At 47.7% G+C, this 19,925-nt stretch overlaps 1 protein-coding gene across 2 annotated transcripts in view; it reads left to right on the top strand.

Annotated features, from left to right (window-relative positions):
* Positions 1-4,610: 4,610 nt before the first annotated feature.
* Positions 4,611-19,925, top strand: part of LIMK2 (LIM domain kinase 2) — a 29,984-nt gene continuing 14,669 nt past the window's right edge. The window contains exons 1-3 of one of the 2 annotated variants that reach the window (XM_014961883.1): positions 5,019-5,118; positions 13,553-13,842; positions 18,634-18,769. In XM_014961883.1, the coding sequence (XP_014817369.1) occupies positions 13,790-13,842; positions 18,634-18,769 (189 nt within the window). In that variant the 5' untranslated portion in view covers positions 5,019-5,118; positions 13,553-13,789. Of the gene's footprint in view, positions 5,119-13,552; positions 13,843-18,633; positions 18,770-19,925 lie in introns of both variants that reach the window. The other variant, XM_014961875.1, reaches the window with a different exon arrangement.

The raw sequence follows: 19,925 nt of genomic DNA, 5'->3' as shown, positions 1-19,925 counted from the left end.
TGATCGTGTGGCACTTTCGAGAAGCTCCACTTCTTCTGGATATGGTTCTTCTCGAGTGCGTAACTTGGTACCCAGGACCCTTTCCAGGAGGAAGGCTGTTCGTTGCCTTCTCCGGAGCCATCAGCCGCAGCACCGTGTGGCGGCGCGGGGTTCCCTTCGTGAGGAGGCAGCGCCACCTGCTGGTGGAAAGGGAAAGTTCATGTGACAGTGAAAGGGATGGTTCTCCTCCTCCTCCTCCTTTTTGTATCCAGAAACTCGACGCTGAGAGCAGAGGGTATCCAGGGAGGGGCAGGGTATCCCTTCAAAGCCTTTTTTCCCGATAAAGAGGACGGAAAAGTGACTGTAATAGGTTCAAGAGGTATTGAAACTGATTTAACTAACAATTGTTTTAAAATACAGAATTTTAATGGCTTCGGGTTTTTTTTTTTTCCCCATCTGTTGGTGAGAGACATAACGGAGTTAGACGGTGGCTGCAGAAACATGACGGAGAGTCCTTGTTTCCTGGCAATCCGAGAGTGAAATAGTCTAAAAGTGTTAACGCTTTCGTTCCTACCCTTTTCGTGTGCTTTTTGTATCGTACCACTTCCCCTCCTTGTACTCAGACTGCACACAGCCCCTGACGGCTCGTTTAGTGCATTACCATTACTGTTCACTAATTTTCACTGTTGTGAAAGTGATTTAGAATTAAAAAATGGTTTTACATTGACCTGGAGCGCGCCGCCATTCCTTTGTGCATTGCGGATGGACCGAGGTGAGGCGAGGCGCCTGCCCGAGGCCTACCTGGGGGACGAGGAGCGGAGGAGCCCGTTGCCGGTCGGTGCCTCGGGAGGCGGGAGGGCCGAGGGGACACTTCTCTCTCAGGGGCCGGGCGCAACGACGGGAGCTGCTGCCCGCCACGGCACGTGGTGGGAGGGACCGGGGGGCGCGGCCGCACTATCATTGGTCCGCGTCACGGAAGGGGAGGGATACTCACCGCAGAACAGCGCGGGGATTGGCCCGCGGCCGTGAGGGGGGCGGAGTGCCGATTGGCCCGCGGCGAGGAAAAGGGCGGGGCGATAAGCTGCCCGCGGGGCGGGGCGCGGCGATCGCCGCCAGAGGGGAAGAGGGGCGGGGACCCGGGAGGAGGGGGCGCGCGCTGCGCGCTCCCGGGGCCAGGTGCGGAGTGACCTCCCCCGCGTGCCGTAGCGACTGACGTCAGGCGCGGGCGAGCCCCGGGGCGGCGGCGCGAGGATGGAGGGGCCGCCAGGTGAGGGGCGGACGGGACGGGACGGGCTGGGCTGGGGCGGGATGGGCCGCGGTGAAACCTTACCCCGTGTCCCCGGGGGACAGCCGGGCCGGGTCGCGGCGGGGGTGGCTGCCGAGGGCAACCGGACACCGGATCCGGTGAGGCGGGTGCCCGCTGGGGCCGCCCTCTCCCTGTCCCCGTTGCGGCGGCCGCTGCCGTTCCCCGCTGGCCGCCTCCGTAGCATTCCTGTCCCCCCGGGGGGGCCCGGCAGCCCCGCCGCCTCGGCCGTGGCCGCTCGCCCTGCCTTCGCGCCGTTTCCTGCTCTGGTTTCTCCATTTCCGTCGCTTCCCCAGGACGCCCCGGCGGTTTCGGTCGAATGTCGGGATGTTCGTTTCCGTTGGGGAGCGAATCCGCGGCTCCGGGCTGGGTGAAAGCCGTGTAGCCCCGCCGCTGGCGGGGGAAGGGCTGCGGGAGCCGGTGTCCGTGGCGCGGTCCTTAGTCCTTAAATCCCGTTAACCGGGATGCGCGGTCCCGTTTGCAGCCCGTGCCGCTGCTCGGAGCGGGAGGTGGAGGAGCAGGTTCCCGGGCTGCTTTGGCCCCTGGTGGCAGCGGTTCCAGAAGCTCGGCTCCCTCCGAGGAGAGCCTGGCCTCCCCGGGCACACGGTGGCCCCCCCTCTCATTGCCCAGCCTGGATGCTGTGCTGACAAACACCTCGCTTGATAGAAGAAGATGGGTGGTGGAAGCTTTTCTCCAGGTTTCTCCTCCCCCTTGCTCTGTGGTGCAGAGCTGAGGTCAGCTGGGGCAGCAGAAGGGCACGGGCACGGCGAGGAACCTAATGACATCCAATGTCCCATTGGGGTGAATCCTGTCTGCGTGGAGACCCTCATGGGTCCTGCCCCCCTGCTCCCGGGGTGGTGCTTGCTTGTGGTTGGGCAGCGAGTTATTTCTCTGAAACAGCTATTTGTGTAAAACGTACAAGGAGATCTTCAGCTTGGTTACTGTTCAACATTTTCATTGACCTACACGGTGGGGTAGAAGTGCACAGAAGGCGGATGACTTCTGTTTTGTGTAACTTCCTTGAAGTTGACCTTGGTACCAACTTGTCTGAGTAACTACTGTGTTTCAACGGTCTTTGGAAGGTGGAGATCCGTGGTTAGTGGTTTTCCTTCTCTGAGCACCCTTCTTTCCTTATGCAACCTTATTGCAAGTAAACTTCTGGTAGCAGGAAAGAGCAGGTTTGAGATCTGCCCAGCTATGTGACATGTTCCTTGTGCCATCCTGTGCTCCTCCAGATCCTCAACTCTTGCTTTAATGTGCCCACATAGGTGTTTGGGTTCTGGGTAGCATTTATCCCATGTGCCAGATGCTTTTTGTGCCCAAGTTTTCATACTGTTTTTCCTAGCTTGCATGCATCTTAATAACTAGGGCTTATGGGGCATCTAAATAACTCTGTGGCTCTATGACAGTTCCAGCAGGAACTGTTATAACTATATTATAACTATGGTAAGTATTTTCTGAAAGGGCAAGAGGACAGTAGCATCAGCTCCTCTTCCTAAGCCTGACGTTAGTCTGGCCTTGGCTCTACAGGAATATTCATTCAAGCGTGTAATTCCTTCCTGGTAGTCAAGTTGTTCTTTACTGAATAAAGTTTGCCTTTCCTTTCTTTCAGTTCTGGGAAATCCAGTTAATTACACAAATGAGTGCAAACGTTCTGTGCTGAGTCAGTGGCATGGGGGAAATAGTAGCCTGGCTTCCTGGCCGAGCACGGTTCTCTGTGGGAATTGTTACACTAGAGCAATCTGCCTTCCTGAAATCTCTGCTCCGAGGACCGGCAGAGCTGTAAATGAGCTGTTTTCTGTGAAAAGTCACGTTGATTTTGTCTGCAGAATGTGAAGGAGGGGATGGCGATGCTATGTCTGGAGGAAAAAATATATAAGATGTCAGAGTTTGATTTGGGAGCTGCACTCTCTGGGGTTAGAGGCTGCCTGGGATTGGCTTGACTTTCTATGCGTGAAGGCTTTCCCATCGGTTATATAATTTAAGGTTGTTCTGTACCCGGGATGCAGTGATCTGATGCAGTTTGTTCTGACGTGAGATGGTCTCTGTGTGTCGCTTTGTTCCTGCTGCAGGTGAAGAAGTCTGGAAGTGCCTGGGATGCGGGGACAGCATCGCTGCCGGCCAGCGCCTCTACAAGACCGTCAACGAAGCCTGGCACATCGCCTGCTTCCGGTAGGTGAAGATTTAGCCCGTTAAGCTCTCCTCGTGGTGTTCAACTGACTCCGAACCTGGTGGATGAGTACTGATATTAACAGGGGGTTGGTGCTGTTGTCTCTGTGCCTGACATTGCCCAGCCTGGATGCTGTGCTGACAAACACCTCGCTTGATAGAAGAAGATGGGTGGTGGAAGCTTTTCTCCAGGTTTCTCCTCCCCCTTGCTCTGTGGTGCAGAGCTGAGGTCAGCTGGGGCAGCAGGAGGGCACGGGCACGGCGAGGAACCTAATGACATCCAATGTCCCATTGGGGTGAATCCTGTCTGCGTGGAGACCCTCATGGGTCCTGCCCCCCTGCTCCCGGGGTGGTGCTTGCTTGTGGTTGGGCAGCGAGTTATTTCTCTGAAGCAGCTATTTGTGTAAAACGTACAAGGAGATCTTCAGCTTGGTTACTGTTCAACATTTTCATTGACCTACACGGTGGGGTAGAAGTGCACAGAAGGCGGATGACTTCTGTTTTGTGTAACTTCCTTGAAGTTGACCTTGGTACCAACTTGTCTGAGTAACTACTGTGTTTCAACGGTCTTTGGAAGGTGGAGATCCGTGGTTAGTGGTTTTCCTTCTCTGAGCACCCTTCTTTCCTTATGCAACCTTATTGCAAGTAAACTTCTGGTAGCAGGAAAGAGCAGGTTTGAGATCTGCCCAGCTATGTGACATGTTCCTTGTGCCATCCTGTGCTCCTCCAGATCCTCAACTCTTGCTTTAATGTGCCCACATAGGTGTTTGGGTTCTGGGTAGCATTTATCCCATGTGCCAGATGCTTTTTGTGCCCAAGTTTTCATACTGTTTTTCCTAGCTTGCATGCATCTTAATAACTAGGGCTTATGGGGCATCTAAATAACTCTGTGGCTCTATGACAGTTCCAGCAGGAACTGTTATAACTATATTATAACTATGGTAAGTATTTTCTGAAAGGGCAAGAGGACAGTAGCATCAGCTCCTCTTCCTAAGCCTGACGTTAGTCTGGCCTTGGCTCTACAGGAATATTCATTCAAGCGTGTAATTCCTTCCTGGTAGTCAAGTTGTTCTTTACTGAATAAAGTTTGCCTTTCCTTTCTTTCAGTTCTGGGAAATCCAGTTAATTACACAAATGAGTGCAAACGTTCTGTGCTGAGTCAGTGGCATGGGGGAAATAGTAGCCTGGCTTCCTGGCCGAGCACGGTTCTCTGTGGGAATTGTTACACTAGAGCAATCTGCCTTCCTGAAATCTCTGCTCCGAGGACCGGCAGAGCTGTAAATGAGCTGTTTTCTGTGAAAAGTCACGTTGATTTTGTCTGCAGAATGTGAAGGAGGGGATGGCGATGCTATGTCTGGAGGAAAAAATATATAAGATGTCAGAGTTTGATTTGGGAGCTGCACTCTCTGGGGTTAGAGGCTGCCTGGGATTGGCTTGACTTTCTATGCGTGAAGGCTTTCCCATCGGTTATATAATTTAAGGTTGTTCTGTACCCGGGATGCAGTGATCTGATGCAGTTTGTTCTGACGTGAGATGGTCTCTGTGTGTCGCTTTGTTCCTGCTGCAGGTGAAGAAGTCTGGAAGTGCCTGGGATGCGGGGACAGCATCGCTGCCGGCCAGCGCCTCTACAAGACCGTCAACGAAGCCTGGCACATCGCCTGCTTCCGGTAGGTGAAGATTTAGCCCGTTAAGCTCTCCTCGTGGTGTTCGACTGACTCCAAACCTGGTGGATAAGTACTGATATTAACAGGGGGTTGGTGCTGTCATCCCTGTGCCCGACCTTTCCCAGGGCCTCTCACAGAGCAATGGCGATTTGTGGCCGTACCTGGGTGCCTGCAGTAGCCCCTGGAGCTGATGGAGTCCCAGGCCTGGCGCTGCCTGGCAAAGCGTTGCCATGCTGACGCAAACACGTGCAGGAATACAGATAACATGCAAGTGAAAGCTCTGATTTACTGGCAGTGGCAGTGGTTGTGGGTTGCATATTTGCCTTCAGCTGCATTCCAGAGTAGTGCCAGGGCAATTCGGGTAGCCTGTTGCCTTTTCGTGTGTGGTAGGTACAAGGGAGATACCAGGGTGTTGGGGACAACTGCTGACATGGGGAGGGAGATCTTGCCTTTTTCCTGTTCAGACAGTTAAGACATACAAACTTATGAAATCTGTCAGATATTGTTGCTATCGGCAAGGACAGAAAGGGATCGCTGATGTGCTTTTCTTCCTGGCAGTAGGAGTCAAGCCTCTCCTCAGTGTTTCATGAATACTGGGTTCGGTTTTCATGCTCCAGAATCACATTTCTGAAGAGGCCTATAGATTTGAGAGGGGTTGAGTACCTGCAGCTCCTGCTGGCTTCTGTGTCGGAGCAGCTGTTGGCTTGAATCCAGAGAGGCTAATATTTTGGACACTGTCAAAGCAAATGGGGGAAAAGGAAGCCAAAGTGTGGCTTTGGAGGAATGCTCGCTGTGCCGAGATCGGCATCTACTGTCCTGGTTTAAAGGACCAAAAAAACCCAATAAAATACCCCAGCTTTGTTGACGTGAGGATTATGGTTATTGGTGTATTTTTTAAAAAAACAGCATATCATGCTTGCTGTTGACTTGGAAAATGCTGTTACTTAGAATGACTTGTTGATAATCACAGTTTTATATTGTCTTTTGGGTTTCTGTTGGTTTGAGTATTCATGTTTAGCTGTGTTGAGTCAGCTTCTCCTAATCCTGGTTTTCTCTTCTCCCTAAAGAATGAGTATCCTGTTGTTGAGCTTCCCTAGATTCTGCCAGAAGCTAAATTCAAAGCTGCGTGTGCTAGTATCTCTGTCTTTCTTGCCTTTGAATGTATTTCTGTTGTGAGTCTCAATTTGCAAAGATCTTGGTGCTTCTTGCTGGTGGGGGTGTTGAGGCGGAGAACGGCTGAGCTGGAGGCAAATCCTGCCCTTATGACACTTTGCAGAGAATTTGATATTGTAGTTTATCTTGTAAAATGGGAGTTTGGTGGGGTGGTGTTTTTTTTAGTTTTATAGCGGTGAAGATGCCAGCTTTTCTCCTGAGCTGTGCTGTAACTTTCCACATTTGCTGATGTGCTTCTCTCCTGCTCCGTGCTTTTGGCTCCCGCGCCAGCCGCGCTGCCATGCTGAACGAACAATTGGGACCTGCAGTAAAGGAAGCTGCCCTTCCCTTTTTCCTAGTTCCAGGGTAGGATTGTACATGAAAACAAATTTCCAGTTTGCATTCCCCATTCCCCTTTTTCTTCTGTTATCCCTGAGCCGTGCCGAGCGGCAGTCTTGTGCTCGACATCCCAAAGCCAAACTTTAAAAAGCCTCTGAGGGTTAGGAGCCTTTAGCAGCTGGTAGCTGTGAGTTCCGGCAGCTCTTGTGGAGTGTTTTTTACAGTCTTCCTGTGGATTAGCTGACTCCCTGGCCTGGCACATAATTTCTCTAATGCTGGTTGGCGCTGCTCCAGGCTCGTTAGCTCTGTTTATTCTTGGTCAGGCCGGGCTGCTGATCATGCTTGGCACTGGCAGGAGCTGACGTACATGCATGTCTCTGAGGATTTAAGTTTTTTGTCACTTCCCTCCTTCCTCAAACTCCATGTGCAGGAGCTTTGTCTCCGAAACCTGTATTTTCTCTGATGTAGCTGGAGGAACAAGCAAATCCCTATTCGTGTATCTTGGATATTTTAGACTCTTCTTTGGCCAGCTGGTCCTTAGGCTTGAATCCGAAGGGTTGGATCTGGCTGAGGAGGTTTCTTAGATGTTTCTGTCACGATGTCTGTTGAGAATTAACTCTGAATGTACTTTTGTGCCTCTGAATTCTGTTGAGATAGCATACACTTTCAAAGGTCATTGCTTTTCACCAACACACAGTTCCAGTGGAGCTGGAACTCACATTGCACAGAACTTCAAACACTGCGCCAAGAAAGGGAAAGAGAGAAGTGGCAAAGTATCTTTTTCCTGGGTCTGGATCACTTTAACCTGCGGGAATTATTGGAAGAGCTTTTTTTGACCTAGAGCATCCTGTTCTTACTGCTTTCAGTCCAACTTTTTTCCATTTTGCAAAATAGACAATACTGCCTTGAACTATAACTTTGAATAAAGTGTTGATACCCGATACCTGGTATTTTGGTGTCCGTTGGTGGTGCTTTGTGTTTGGTTTTGTTTGGAATTTTTTCCACACATAAAGACAAATGGAATTAAAAACAGTTCCCTCTTTCTGTAGAGATATTGCATATTTGGATGGGATGAGAAGACCCAGATTTAGCTGCATGTTTTAATCTTAAGGATACAGTATTTGTTAAAAGTCCAGGTTTGATTATTTGAAAACTGTGAATTCAGATCAAGCCTGTTGAATACATCCAGGTGGAAAATTGGATCCATATGAAGAAAATTATTGGAAATGGTGGTAGGAATTCCTACTTTAGCGGGGTGCTTAAGAACTTTTTAGGAAGGAAGGCAGCTGAGGTTCAGTTCCTTCCTAACCATGAAGGAACAGAGGATGTAAATTACTATGGTCTATCAAATAAATCTAATTTAAGTAGCCAAGCAGCACAGGCTTGCTGCAGGAATCTCAAACAAAAGCCAAACCCACCATATCAGAGAACAACTGTTCACAGTGTATCTTCAACGAAAGTCACTGAAGATGATTAATTACTGATGATTTTACAGTTACGGATTTAAAAAGATACTATTTAGTTTATACCAAAACCAGTTAATTAAGAGATGAAAAATCATCAGGAGTTTGAAGGGCACAAAAGCTGACCTTCCTTTTTCTGGAAGAGGAAAGTAAAGCAAAGAAATTTTGTACTAATCCAAAATTTTTAATTAGTAGGTCTAAAGCACTGGAGATTATGGTAACCAGAAAACTATTAATTCATTTTGGACAAATACTTCCTTTTTGCTTAATACACCAGATTTTTATGGGTATGCAATGCAGCTTGACCTCAGGAAAAAATTCTCATGGCTTTCTGTATGTATATATATTTAATTATATTATGAAATAATTTGATGTTAAGTTAATAACATAAACAACTGTATGACTAAAAAGTGTGAGGTTTTGATATCTGACTAAAAAATTTTAAAATCTTTTTCTACTGATCAGGGATTACATTATTGTATTTAAGTACTTGTAAGCAGTAAATTGACTTTCCAGTAAAAGATATTGGCTAAAATGAATTACAGCCTTGAAATCGTTAAGAAAGTGTTTACTCTGGATATTTTTTACAAATGTAATAAAAAATATTTGTTTAAATCACAGTAAAAATTGCCTTATTAAATAGAATTAAATCTGTTCACCTGACAGATTGTTCAGGTGCTTACATTCTTTTTGAACACATTACTCTATTTCAATTTCTCTTAACCTTTACTGGAGCTGGGAACTAAACCGGGAGGAGCGGTGTGACTGCGGCAGGCTGTGTTCTCTGAATGAATACTTTGAAAAAATGGAAGAGTTCTGGCAGAGTGCAGAACTCCTGGCTCTGTCTCCTGTTGGTATTCTGAAGTGAATTTGAAACAAATTCTCCTTCTGACTGTTTCTCAGAAATGGAACAAGGTTAAAAGTAGATTCTTCCCAGAATCCACGTCGCCCGCCTGTTGTATTGCTCTCTGCAGCGTGACAATTGTCCGTGGTTGGAAAACAGGGCTGGATCAGCCATCCCTGCGTCCAGGGGGTGCCCTGAGCTCCAGGCTACTCCACAGAAAGAGAACCACTATTAATTTGCCAGCTCCACTGATTTGATTGTCTTACAAAGATGTGGTTTTTCTGTACTGAATGGCATATTTTGTGTGCTGTAGAAATATTTTTTGCTCAGCAAAACTTAGTGAATCGCTTTGATTCTTTTTCATTTGGGGGAAGGCAAGCCAGGCAAACTTGTATTAAGGATGTTTATAATTAAACCTGCTTTTGGGGTTGCAGGATAAACTAGATCACTTCTGAGGGTATTTTCTAAATCTGTTTTCTGTGGTTGTTAGGGCATCTACTAAACTTCTTACATCTCAAGCAAGTAATTTCTAGGGCTTAGGAGTGATCAAGAATCTGGTCACCTAATAATCTCCCATCACTGCTTGGTTTTTCTGTCTCCCAGACTATGCCTACTAGCACTTAATTATCCTTAGTGTTAGAAGCTTCTGTCTGCTATCTTCAGAAATCCCCCTGATTGCAATTTAAATCAATTTCTCTTACTCAGTTCATAGTAGACATGGAAAACAGGGGTTTTTTCCCCCCCTTCTGTTATTCAAGTAACCTTTTCCTGTTTGAAAGCAGCAGTCGTCTCCCATCAGTCTCTCCCAGACTGAAGAAGCCCTGGTTCTAGGTTTTCCTCACGGGCTGTGTTTTCTCACCTTTGGATCACTCCTGTTGGTTCAAACTCTTTGGCACAGGCCTTCATTTTCCAAGTGCTGCTTCCTCCCTGCAGACAACAGGACGAATAGAAATACAGGGACAGGATGTGAAGCCGAAATGTACATAAAGATGTAAGCAAAGGTGCCTGGGAAGATGAATTTGAAACGTGGGGGTGTTTGATGGTTAGAATCTTCTTTAGCTTTTCAGCTGCGAACAGCCAGGTCTGTCCACACAGCAGGGGAAAGATCAGTAGCAGCAGAAGGTAGGTGCAATATAGTGGAAGCAGGGGGACAAGAATCTCCTCTTCTTGCCCATCCTCTCCAGTTTCTAGCAGTTACAGAAAGCTAATGGTGAGAGCTCATCTCCACTAATCCTGCAGACGCCCGGGAATGTCTCCATCAGCATTGAAATTCACCAGCTGGGTATCAGATTTACGGAGAAATAGTTGCTAAGTGCCTGTTTGTGCAGGGATCACCCTGACCGTTCAGGAGTTTAAAAAACCAAGGGAACAATGAAGCACTTTGCAGGTGGAAGTGGCCACATTCCTCAGGGGAATCTATCAGCTGCAGGACATCGATCCATGATGACCCTTTCTATTTAAGGAGGAGCTGAGCATTCCAGTGAGAACTTTTTTTTTTTTCAGTTGACTTGTGATTTATGCAGCTTGTCCTTTAGGGCATTGTTATCAGAGTATTACTATAGCAAGGTAATTAGAATTACTCACACAGCCCAGTATGTGGTAGGCTTTCCACATGAGTGAGGCAGGATCCTTCCCTGAGGAGTTTCACAATCTGCACGGACAAAAGCAGCAAGTTACAACCGAGTTAGGAGGCAGAGGTGTAAGTGCTGGTCTTACTGCCATCTGTGCTGCATTTACAGATTAGAAGTCACTGCTTCTAAAGTTCCATCTATGAAGTTCCAATAGCTTGAATGCCTTTGTTTTGCTTCTCAGCCTCCACATACTCAGGAGGTCTGCAGCCATTAGGCAGGTGTGATGGTGGGAAAAAATTCTGCCTCCATCCTAACGTAGTGCTTAGTGATGTTAAGTTCCAAGAAAGTGTTGCTGCGTTTGTCTGAAGTTCTGCTGCTGCTTAGAAGTAAGATGCTGTAATGGAGATGAGCTTTGCTTCACTGTTCGTTTTGGTTTCCTCAGGAGCTGTGAGCAGGAGCTTTCACTCAGAGGTACGTGCATATCAGAATGGTATTAGTTTTGGGAGCTGATGTCAGGAGCTGACTCTTTCAACAGCAGCAAAGCACGTGTTATGTGTAAGTGCCTTGGAAACAGAATGAGGTGTTGGGATTGTACTGAAGTATTTGGAATGCCTCCAGCCTGCACCCAGGCCGAGACAAAGACGTGCTGCAGACTCTTCAGGCATGGAGCAAGACATCTCTTCCCCAGCTTATACCAGTCCCACACATACTGAAGTGCCTGTCTGTGCCAGGGTAAATTTGTGTATCTTAGGGCTGGTAGATCTGCTGAGCAATGCATCCGTCGGTAGACGTGTTGTTGGACAGCATGAACTGTGTCTAGATGTGCAGCCTAACCCCAGCTGGTTTAAGGTATTAATCACTGGAATCTCACAATAGCTATGTGATGCATTTCTGTGGGGATAAAACTAACAGCTGTGACTCAATTTGCAGTACGTTTCATGTTAAGTCATTGTCGAGGTTTTTAATTTGTGCCTTTTTATTTGCTAGTTACGTTTTTCAGGCTTCTTTCTGGCAAAAATTACTGTACAATTCTAAATCACAGTAAAGAAAACAACCCCCTGTGATGGCTACATGTTTGTAGTGGAAATGCTGGCAGCATTTGCAAGAGAGAAGATGCTGAGATCTGACTTAAGTTGCTGAAAAAGAAATTTGCTTCAGTGCATTTTGGCCCTCAAAGATGGTATCAGTAAAATTACATAGAAAAGGTGCCCCCAAACACACCTGTTTATCAGCATTTTTGAAGTACAGTCATTCCTGCAGGAATTCAGGTCTAGAATGTATGAACACATTAACACCTTTTACAGAGCCCTTTTATCAGAGCTATTGTGTTCTCAAATAGGTCACAAAGACAATAAAAGAGCCAAGAAACGAGAATACTGTGGAGGAAAAAGTAACTTACTGGCTGCTGCTGGGCTCACTGCAAAAGTAAAATGATTTTGATAAGATGTTTCCTGTTTAAATAGACATTTGACTATGTGTCCTTTGGCTTTAAGGAAGTCTCAAACAAAATCCCTTCCCAGTTGCTTAGCTGTCTGGGTGGTTTTTATTGCTTTGAAGTTAGGCTTTATCTGCTGGCTTCATTCACAGACGAGCTGGCTGCTTATCACATCTGTGGATCAAATCTTCAAAGGTTTTGTCTGCAGAGTCGGGATTTATGAGGTCACGTGGAATCCCCCTTGGAGGGAGTTCAGCCCATGGCAGCAGAATTTCGGGGAAAGGCTTTGGTCGGTAGGTGATGCTGGGCAGGGGCTCTGCGGTGCCCTGCGCCGGGGTGGGTGTGCGGTGCCCGGAGCCGGGGGAGCGTTGGGTTGTGAGCGCTGGCCCCTTTTCAGCACGCAACATATAGAGAATGTGGGAGACCAGAGTGCATTCCTAGACACAGACTCACCGTGTTGCTGCTTCCAGTAGAGCTGTGTGAAATGTCAGAAGGAATTAGACCCGTGCTGGAACGGACAACCACATTGGGCTCCGCTGCGCTGTTACAGCCAGGCTTAGACACTGCACTGAATGGGTGAAAAGGATGATTTATTTTTTTCAGGAAGGTGGCTGCTTATTAAAAGTCAAAATATATATATATATATATATATATAAAAACCCAACCCAAAGGCTGCCTGGCTTTCTGCTTACTTCAACAGTGAGCAGCAGCTGTCAAACCTGCAGCCAAGGCTGCTTGGTCCCAGCCCCAAGCGTCCCTCCAACAACGTGCCAGCTGGGACGAGCATCTCCAATAAAAGCACATTTGAGTACTCTTGCCTCTGGAACACAGCATGCTCTTCGGGCTGCGTTCAGGCATGCCAGGCTTTGCTGACTGTACAGAAATGGGAGGGCTCGGTGCAGCAGCATATGTTTGTTGCATTTCTGAGTGTCTCGCAAACAGCTTTAGCTGATGAGGCCACTAGAGATCACGCTTGGCTTCAGCACAGGCAAAATGATATAACTACATGTGCTGCAGGCAGCAGAGAGCACTCGTCTGTGCTGATTTATACCTCTCAGCTTCCATGCAGGAGATGGATATTAGGTTAAATGATTGCAGTGATCTCTGTTAACACAGTGTTGGAAAGAAAGTTATTTTTCCTTGGATGAGGCGCGCTGTGAGTTACCTCCTGCAGGAGGATGAACAGATTGTAGGTATTGTGAAGGTAGTATAACCCTATATATAGTGAGGGATTTAGGAAGGTATGTAGTAAATCTTAATTTGGTGTGAGACGTGGCTAGCTGTCTCTGTTGGACTCTGCCTCCCTTGACTTCTCCATCAGACCGTGCCGCTGCTGCAAAGAGTAGTTTCGTGTTTATGCACTTGGCTCTTACTGTGGCAAAAACTGTTATCTTTCAGCACTTATTAATGCAGCCCCTCTTCGGATTGAAGCTCCACCCCGAGAAGAAGTAGAGCTTATTCAGCCTCTGCAGCCACACGCTGTCTCCTGCCATGGCTCCTCCTCCCCTCCCACCCTTGGGTGGAACCAGAGAAGGGAAAACTTGACAATAGTTAGCAGGCAGCAGAGCTCGCAAGAACTATTGCAGAAGCATGTCCAACTAGCCCGGTTAGCAGTTACTCTATCCTTCCCAAGGGTGCCGCCGCTGCCGAGTGCGGGAGAAGATGGTTGTAGCCATGGGAGCCAGGAAAAATCTGAAAAGGAGCAAGCAGCCGAGAGACCTGGCGTTCCTGGGGCAGCTTCAAAGAGAGGTGAAGTATCTGAATCAGCGCGAGATTAAATGAGCACTGGCTGCTGCCATGTTGGCAGAACAGAGCTGTTCAGAGGCAGTTGGACGAGTTTGTGGCTGAGCCGGTTTATCCAGTGTTGAAGATGGGAAGTTACTGGTCTGCCCCAGCTCACTTCGCTCCCAAGGATCCCTTTCGGTAAGTCTCGCGCAGGATTAGCAGTGGAATCTTCAAAGTGTTATTCCTCCCCCCTTAACGCTGTCCTAAGCAGTGAGTGTGCGAGGTGTGAACAATGAGGTCCAGTGCTCGTGCTGCTGGTGTCTCCTCCAAAGCCCCTCGTGCCCGGGCACGGCGCAGGGGGAGGTGAGGTGTGCTGTGGTGAGTTCAAGGAGAGACGTAACCCGCAGCGAGGCGATGCATAATCTAGTTGGAGAGCAGAAACCAGGTACTTTGCAGGTAACTAGGGACAAGCACACACTTTCCTTGCGTGGAAAGGATTCTCCTGTGATGTTTCTGTTTGTATTAACAACCATTCCTGCTCCAGTCAAACGCATGAGGCTTGAGAAGGGCAAATAGCTACAGAATAAGGCTTTGATTGCATTACATCTCAGTAGTGGAAACTCTTAGTGGGGCTGAACACAGCGGGGATGGTGACACGCTGATGTGCTGATGCGGTGGATGGATGGGGAAAGGCCAGGCTTGCAGTTTCATTGTCTCCCTCCTATTCCCCTCCTCTCGGATTTGCTCAGTATTGATCCTGTTCCTGCAAACACACTGTTGTACTGATTTGGGAGTAAGGAGCCTTTTGTTAAAACAATCTAGGCTAGGAGTAAATACTGCTGTGCAGTTGCTAAGCTGCTTTAGGCGACTTTCTGAAACAGCATCCGCTTTCAGAAAGGAAAGTGAGCTGGCATTCATTATTTGTAATATGTGTAGGGCACCATGCTAAGCCATAGAAACACCTTCTCCTAAGTGTGTGGAAATGGTTTTGCATAGCCAGAGCTTAAATACTCTGTCTCCTAGCACTCAGTTTGTTTTCTAGCATCTGTTCTTGCTTTTCTAGTGTCTCTTATGTAGCCAGTGCACACACTTGTGCTGAGTCTGGGTGAGAAGCCCCTGGGTTAGCTGCAGGCTGGGGTGGTTTTATTCCACAGCTTTCTGTCTGCGTGACTGTCCTCTCCCCAGCCCTGCCTGCAGAATTGGAGCCACAGCTCTTTCGAGCCTGTCTAGCGTTAACTGATCTAGCCTGACAGTGTGTGTGGGGGGTGGATTTTATTAATGAGCCCTTCTCAAAAGGATCTGTCTCCTCAGTGCCAGGGAGTCTTTGCTTCCATGAGGGTATTGGCTTTCATTTAGATGTGAAAGAGATGCCACATCAATTGAATCTCCATCTCGCTGAAAACCAGGCTGGTTACCTGTTGTGACCTGATCTTCCTACCACCCCCCACAAAACCAAGTAGCCATCAAGCAGGGATTTGTGAGCCTTTTCTGCACCTGCTGTGCCACAGAGCATCAAGGCTGATCCCTGCACCCTGATGCTGCCCGGGGTTCCTGGAGGATGGCTATGGGAGGCAGATTAATTTGTTCATTATAACCAAGGCTGGGAATCAAAGAATCATAATGTATAGGACTGTATAATCATAGCAGGGTTCTGCAGCTCTGAAGATGGCAGTGAGAGGAAACATGTCAAGTATGGCTGTTACCAGTCCTCCAAGAACATTGATTTCCCTGTTTGTTACTCTGCAGTAAGAATAGCAAATCACCTAGGAGAAGATTAGCAGTTTCTGATCTATAAAAGACAGAGCAAGAAATCTTCCTTCCTTTTGGTTGCGGAGGCTGGCAAAGATCAGCTTGCTTAATACCTGTAGAAGTGATTGTATTCCTGTCTCAGCTGATGTGAGCCCTGGCAGTGGCAGTGCTGCAGTGTCACCACACCAGTGGGGAGGGAAAGGAAGGAGTGAGAACTCTTGTATCTTCTGTGATCAAATTCTGACATAGCCCTTCGGTGCGAGTCAGGTGGAGCACTCATGTGATGTCTTTATTATTTGGGCGAAGGCACTGACACAGTCTTAGAGCTGTACCTGGGGGCTGTCAGTCACGTCTCCACACCTGACACATCTAAAGTCTTTTCTACGTCACAGAACACATGGCAAATAACAGAAGGCGCTGCTTGGCCATATGGGCCATAGCCACGTCCTCTGGCTGGCAGCAATTAACCACGAGGTAGCCAGTTAGAGCCATGACCATCGTGGAGCCTCTCTGGGGCTGGCTGCTTTGTTCCTGTTGCCTCACTGCCCTGGGTGGGGTGCTGAGCCTTGAGCTGCAAACTCGTCCTGCCCAGATTTGTTTAATTGCATAGCAAAGGACTGACTGCTTGCTGGCTCCACCCCCTCACCTTCATTTTGCTATGGGTGTGTTGCAAATTAGATACCAGTGCTTGTTTCCGGATGGAAGCAAACTAACCCAAGTGCTGTAAGGTTGGAATCAAACCATGGCGAAGTAGGGGAAAGGTAAAGGGAAGACAAAGGCACATGATCCTGTAAACGGAACTGTGGTTGTGTTGGTTTTGCAGAAATTTTAGATTTTCTTAGGGAGAAAAAGGAGTGGCTCAAGGTGAAATTGAAGAGGGGTGAGGAAGGGAAGGTTTTGTGCTTAAAAACAAATGAATAAATAACCCACCTGCTTGGAGAGAGCTTGGCCAGGTCTTGAAGTCCTGGTGGAGCAGTCTCCGGTATCGCTGTCTGCATCCCAAGTGCAGGTCTGGTCACAGCTCCCTGTTTGAAGATGTAATCACTCCTGGAGCACGCACTGGTACAGGCACGCACACAGAAGCCGGGTAAGTCTGAGGGATCCAATTTGCCCGTGCTGAGCCAGATGTTCCTGCCACAAGGTGATAGAAATCTTTGCTGTTAGTCTCCACTTGTTCTTTTCTCCCTCCCACTCACCTACTTGATCATTCAGCGTGGGGTATTTACTGGAAATGAGAGCCAAAGGCTAGTGGTTGAAGGGAAAATGCATTGCAATGCCCTCTAGGTCTCTTGCATACCATGAGCACGGTGTAACCATGACAGTGCCCCAAGGCTGAGGCTGTGATGATGCATGTCCCATGTATAGCAACGATAAGTTACTGCTCCCCCTGTGTCAGACAGAACTGGCAGGGCCCTGTTGCACATGCTGGAGCTCTTTCCCATCGCTGCGGAAGGGGGGGAGGGTTTGGAGCTCCTCAGCTGTGAGAACAAACACTATAAAAGCCAAATACATTAGAAGGAGCAACTTTCCTGAGGGTAGGGTACGGCTCTAAATACCTCATGAGGTGTGTTTTCCCCTCAAACCATCGGCTGCTTACAAGCAGCTTCACCTTGTTGCTTTGCAGTCTCTTGGGATGGAGCAAATAACTCTCCATGTTGGAGCACGACCAGCTTCGCATATCATCACGCTCGTTACAAGCTGGTGGATTTTATAAGGAATGTCTTTGGCACAAATAAGCTTTCAGGAAGCTTGTAAAAGGTGAAGTCAACAGCAGCTCTCATCTGAGACCTGGGAACACGTAAAATGTGCAGCTCCTCTGCCACTACCTGACGTGAGGGCACTTGGTGCTGCAGAGAGCTCTGCTGTCCAGGAGGCCACATGCCCACCCGAACCCCCACCCCGGTGCAATGGGCTCCCCTCCAGTGTAGTAACTGTGACCACTGTTAGGGTACAGGGCAGAAGAAACACTGCCTTCCACCTTTGGGAAAGCATGGTTTTGATGATGTATTGATCCTCGAGGGGTTTCTTTGAACCAGTTATTGGTGACTTACCCACCTTGGAATCTGCACTCAGAAATGGCCAACACCAGACTAATTTTCCTTTTAAAGTCTGAGAACGTGCTGCCCAGGGCTAATGGAATAATTTTTAGTGATGCAACTGCTGTCTGTGTCTTATCTCTCCATTAAGTCACACCTCCGTGCTGCAGAAGTTGAATTCCCGTGCCCAGTGCATCCTGCTGAGGCAGGATTATTTTGTGTTCAGCAAACCTGAAGATCTGGGTTCTGCTTGTGATTTGCTAAAACGATATCTGCATAGAATTGCTGCATCTCTTTCCTTGTTTTTTGGGGGCAAGCTGTTTATTTCTTGGAGCGTGGGTAGCGGAGTATGAGTAGAGAGTAATGGTTGCTTGTTGGAATGGGAGCTGACACCAATATGTGAAGGATTTTGAGAGTCCCTTCATGAAATAAGAAAAATAGTTTTGTTTGGGCTTTTTTGTTGATTGCAGATAAAAAAAAATCTCATGTGCTGTCCTCAGCAGACGGAAAGGGAGAGCAATTGGTGGGGAGAGGTGGAGGACTTTCATTACAGTTAATTGACGGATGCAGTCAGTATGTGGAGCTCAAAGGACGAACGGCTTTGAAAACTCCCTCAAATGGATAGTGCTGCTGTTGACCTTTTGGGAGAGGTCTGCTTACAGAAGAACAGAAAGGCTTTCTGCAAAGGCTGGTGCACAACTGGCTTTGGGTTGTGTAGGAAGGGGGGACAGAGAGGCAGGATCCATTCCCCTAAACTAGGTGAGGGGACCGGTGCCCCAGCACAAGGTGGTGTGATGGTGTGGAAGCAGTGAGCAGGAACAGCAGAGCTGTCTGTGTGCTGGGCAGCCCTGCGGCTGGAAGCTCACGTCCGGGAAGAGGGAGAAAGCAGAGGAACAAAATTTATACGGCAGAATTTATAAACCTACTGATGCCTTTTAATGAATGGATGGGATTTGTTTTAAACTTTGGAAGCTTGTTCTTTTCCTTTGTGTTGGTTGATACCACCTCTCCTTACAAACCTTGGTTTTGGTGCTGATTTTCAGTTGAAGCAGCATTGGAAAATGGAGGGGTTTAGTACTTCTGTACTGGAAGAGCTGGTGAGGAGCTGCTGCTCAGTGTCTGCTTTCTCCGTGCAGGAGAGGAGCTTTTCCATTGCCTTGTGACTTGTTGCCAACTGGAACCTTGTTCCTTTGTTTCCTTCAAGGTGCTCTGAATGTCAGGATCCCCTCACTAACTGGTACTACGAGAAAGATGGGAAGCTCTACTGTCACAAGGACTACTGGGGGAAGTTTGGGGAGTCCTGCCATGGCTGCTCTCTGCTGATGACTGGACCTGTGATGGTAAGGGCTCTAAAGGTCTCCTGCCCGGAGGCAGGATGTGCCTGTCTCCAACTCCTTGAACTTGGTTGGGAGTTGCCCTAGCTATTCAGATAATCAAATAAACTGAAGGTAATAGTCTCTATGCTACTGTAATCTCTAATCAGAGATTAGAAATAAAGCTTGTGTGCACATCTCCTAGTTAGAGATTAATTCTGAATGGGAGGAACTCTTAAAGGAGGGGGTTGTGAGGATCTGAAGCATATGAACAAAGAAGTAAGGTGCTGAAATGCCCAGGCATGAGAAACAGAGAGGTGATCAGGGGAACATCTGCTCAGTTTCTGTAGCACAGTGCTCAGTGTCTCCATGGGGTGATTTTCCACTGCACTGTGGAGTCAAACCTCTCGGCTCGGGATAAACAGCAGGTTGTTGGCTTTGGGGAAGGTTGCCATCCGAGTCCCACCTGGACTGTGGCCAGGGTGGTTTTCTGGCTGGTGGTGTCTTGAAGTAGTGTTAGCCCCAATTGCTTTGAAACATTGAAGTTTGCCTGCACAATATGGGGTTTGCCTAAATGTTCCCCTCTGTCTTGCCACAACCTTGCAAATATTTAACCTTTAGAACTGTCAAGAAAGGAATTTAACCATTATTTTTCAGGTCCTAAATAAAAGCAACATGGTACTCAGTAGTGTGATTGCTATCTCAAAGGGGAGTACTGAGAAAAGTGCAGACAGTTTCTCGTTGCCTGCAGAAGTCTTTGCAAAATACTGTCAATAAGGAAGTTCTCATAAGGAAAATAGAAAAACAGATCAATGAATAAAAGTATTCTTTAAAGGTATTTTGTTGTCCCAGTCTCAATTAACTTTTTTTTTTTTTTTTTCTGTCAGTGGCTGGTAAAGTATCTGAGTTTGTGCATTGCCTGTTTGCCAAAAAAAAAAAGCCCTTTCAGCTTTATTAATTCAAGCGTAACGTTAGTTATCTTGCCAAGAGCAACTGAACAGGAAGGTTTAATAACTTGTTTACTAGTCTGCAGCGGATTATCAACTATTTTTGATAGTTGAGTGGCTGCCAAATATAGCTGAGGTTTCCGGGACACAAGCTTTGCTTTCCATGTTGACATGTTTGTTTCAGAGAAGTTTTGCAAACAAGGTGCCAAGGATGGGGTTCAGGAAAGGTAGAACAG

Source organism: Calidris pugnax, unplaced genomic scaffold (genome assembly GCF_001431845.1).
Source record: "Calidris pugnax isolate Ruff unplaced genomic scaffold, ASM143184v1 scaffold32, whole genome shotgun sequence".
NCBI lineage: Eukaryota > Metazoa > Chordata > Aves > Charadriiformes > Scolopacidae > Calidris > Calidris pugnax.
This window is presented reverse-complemented; position numbering and strand designations above follow the sequence as displayed.